The 1,495-nt window shown below is 45.6% G+C and overlaps 1 protein-coding gene across 1 annotated transcript; it reads right to left on the bottom strand.

The window, feature by feature from the left end:
• Positions 1–344: 344 nt before the first annotated feature.
• LOC107039396 lies at positions 345–1,294 on the bottom strand. The gene is made up of 2 exons (XM_015258978.1): positions 793–1,294; positions 345–721 (listed from the first exon to the last, which is right to left on the bottom strand). Exons 1-2 carry the CDS (start codon positions 1,292–1,294, stop codon positions 345–347), a joined length of 879 nt encoding a protein of 292 aa, XP_015114464.1.
• Between the last annotated feature and the right edge of the window lie 201 nt (positions 1,295–1,495).

Here is a 1,495-nt window from a genome sequence, read left to right as displayed (position 1 = left end):
ATTTATTCATAATGTACATGCGAATAAATAGAGCACTTTGACATGAATGGGAAATAAATTCAACATAAATATGAACTTATGTTATCTTAAAGACTATCATAGCAACCTCTTGCGTGGATCCGAACCAATTCTGAAGACATAAATTCCTAGTCAGAAAATAGAGAAGAATGACAGTTGAAATAAATAAATAAGAAAATAGGAAGAGTGCAGAGAGAAAGGAGAGTGAGAAAGGAAGAATGCGAAGAAAAATCGAATGAAAGAAGAAGAAAAGGAAAAAGGAGAAGTAGCACGAAATTGATTCGGATCTCGAGGTAATTCATCAGACTAAAGTATCATTGGCAGGATTAAACAGCCCGACGATCCCTCACATTTCCGTACTTCCGAATGCCCTCTTGGACATTGGAGTCGACGATATCAAGAGATCTTGCGTATCCGGAATGTCCATATCCGTGACCGTGATGTTGCTCCTCACTGCTGTGCGTGTGGGAGGACGAGTAGACGGGCTTGCTAACAATCTCATAAGTAGTCTTCTTCTCTCCACCGCTCGTCAACGATTTGAGCCCAACAATAGCCGACAGCATGAGTGCCATCAGGCCGGTCATGAGGGCCTTACCCGCTAGCATAGCTAGAGCACCGAATCCTAGAGCACCTAGAGTTCCCTTCATCATCATGAGTCCGGCTGCGAGGGCTCCCATGTTGCCCTTGTTCTTCCTTCCTCGACCTGGAAGGCGTATTCGTCATCAAACCCCCCATTAACATAAACCCAAAGGACCGTGAATAGAGTATGCTTACCAGTCTCAACATTAGACCCCGCGGAAAACCCAAACTGCGAAAGAGTCTCCTCATTGAAGCTCCTGGCAGCCTCAAACGTCTTCGGGTCGAACAGTTTGATAGAGATAGAGTGACTATTCAAGTAGGTCCCGATCTTGTGCAACAGATATGCATCCAGTCGTCTGTCAACATCATTAGGGAACTCCCTCGCCAGGTTGGCAACTATGTCCGAAGAAGACACGTTCTCGGAGGTGTTCTCCTGGACGACAGACACCCCGGGAAGTATTCCGATGTCCTTTTGCTCGGAAAGTTTATCAACGAAGGACACAACGTCCAGCTTGAGGCACGTGGCACTGTAGGACTTGCTGCAGTCCTTGTTCATGGTTTCCTCAAGGGTCTGCGGAGGTTCTTCGATCGACTGCCTCGACGCTCGCTGCTCGATTTCACCATTAACACATGCCATAATCAAGAAAGAGGCGATCACCACCAACAGGGGTGAACGAATTGTTATACGGTCCATCATCTTTTTTCGATGATCGATTGAAATCGCGAATCACGTCGAAGATTTGTTAGCTATTACTCGAATCGTCCCACCCAAACTGCTAATATTTTCACGGACGACGACAAGCTGAGGCGTTGTTGCGCACTGAGCATATCTATGAACTGTGCAGTATATATAGGAACAAGAGCAACCAGATCCTTTTTTCTTTTTTTTTAGTTTCCT

Source organism: Diachasma alloeum, unplaced genomic scaffold (genome assembly GCF_001412515.2).
Source record: "Diachasma alloeum isolate Michigan unplaced genomic scaffold, Dall2.0 Dall_scaffold_00299, whole genome shotgun sequence".
In the NCBI taxonomy this organism is placed as follows: domain Eukaryota; kingdom Metazoa; phylum Arthropoda; class Insecta; order Hymenoptera; family Braconidae; genus Diachasma; species Diachasma alloeum.
Note: the sequence above shows the minus strand (reverse complement) of the source record. Positions and strands in the feature narration are given on the sequence as shown.

Coding starts and splice junctions, on each gene's coding strand:
- LOC107039396 (XM_015258978.1), bottom strand. CDS start 1,294: ATGATGGACCGTATAACAATTCGTTCACCCCTGTTGGTGGTGATCGCC. Junction 722..792: donor GGGGTCTAATGTTGAGACTG/GTAAGCATACTC, acceptor TACGCCTTCCAG/GTCGAGGAAGGAAGAACAAG.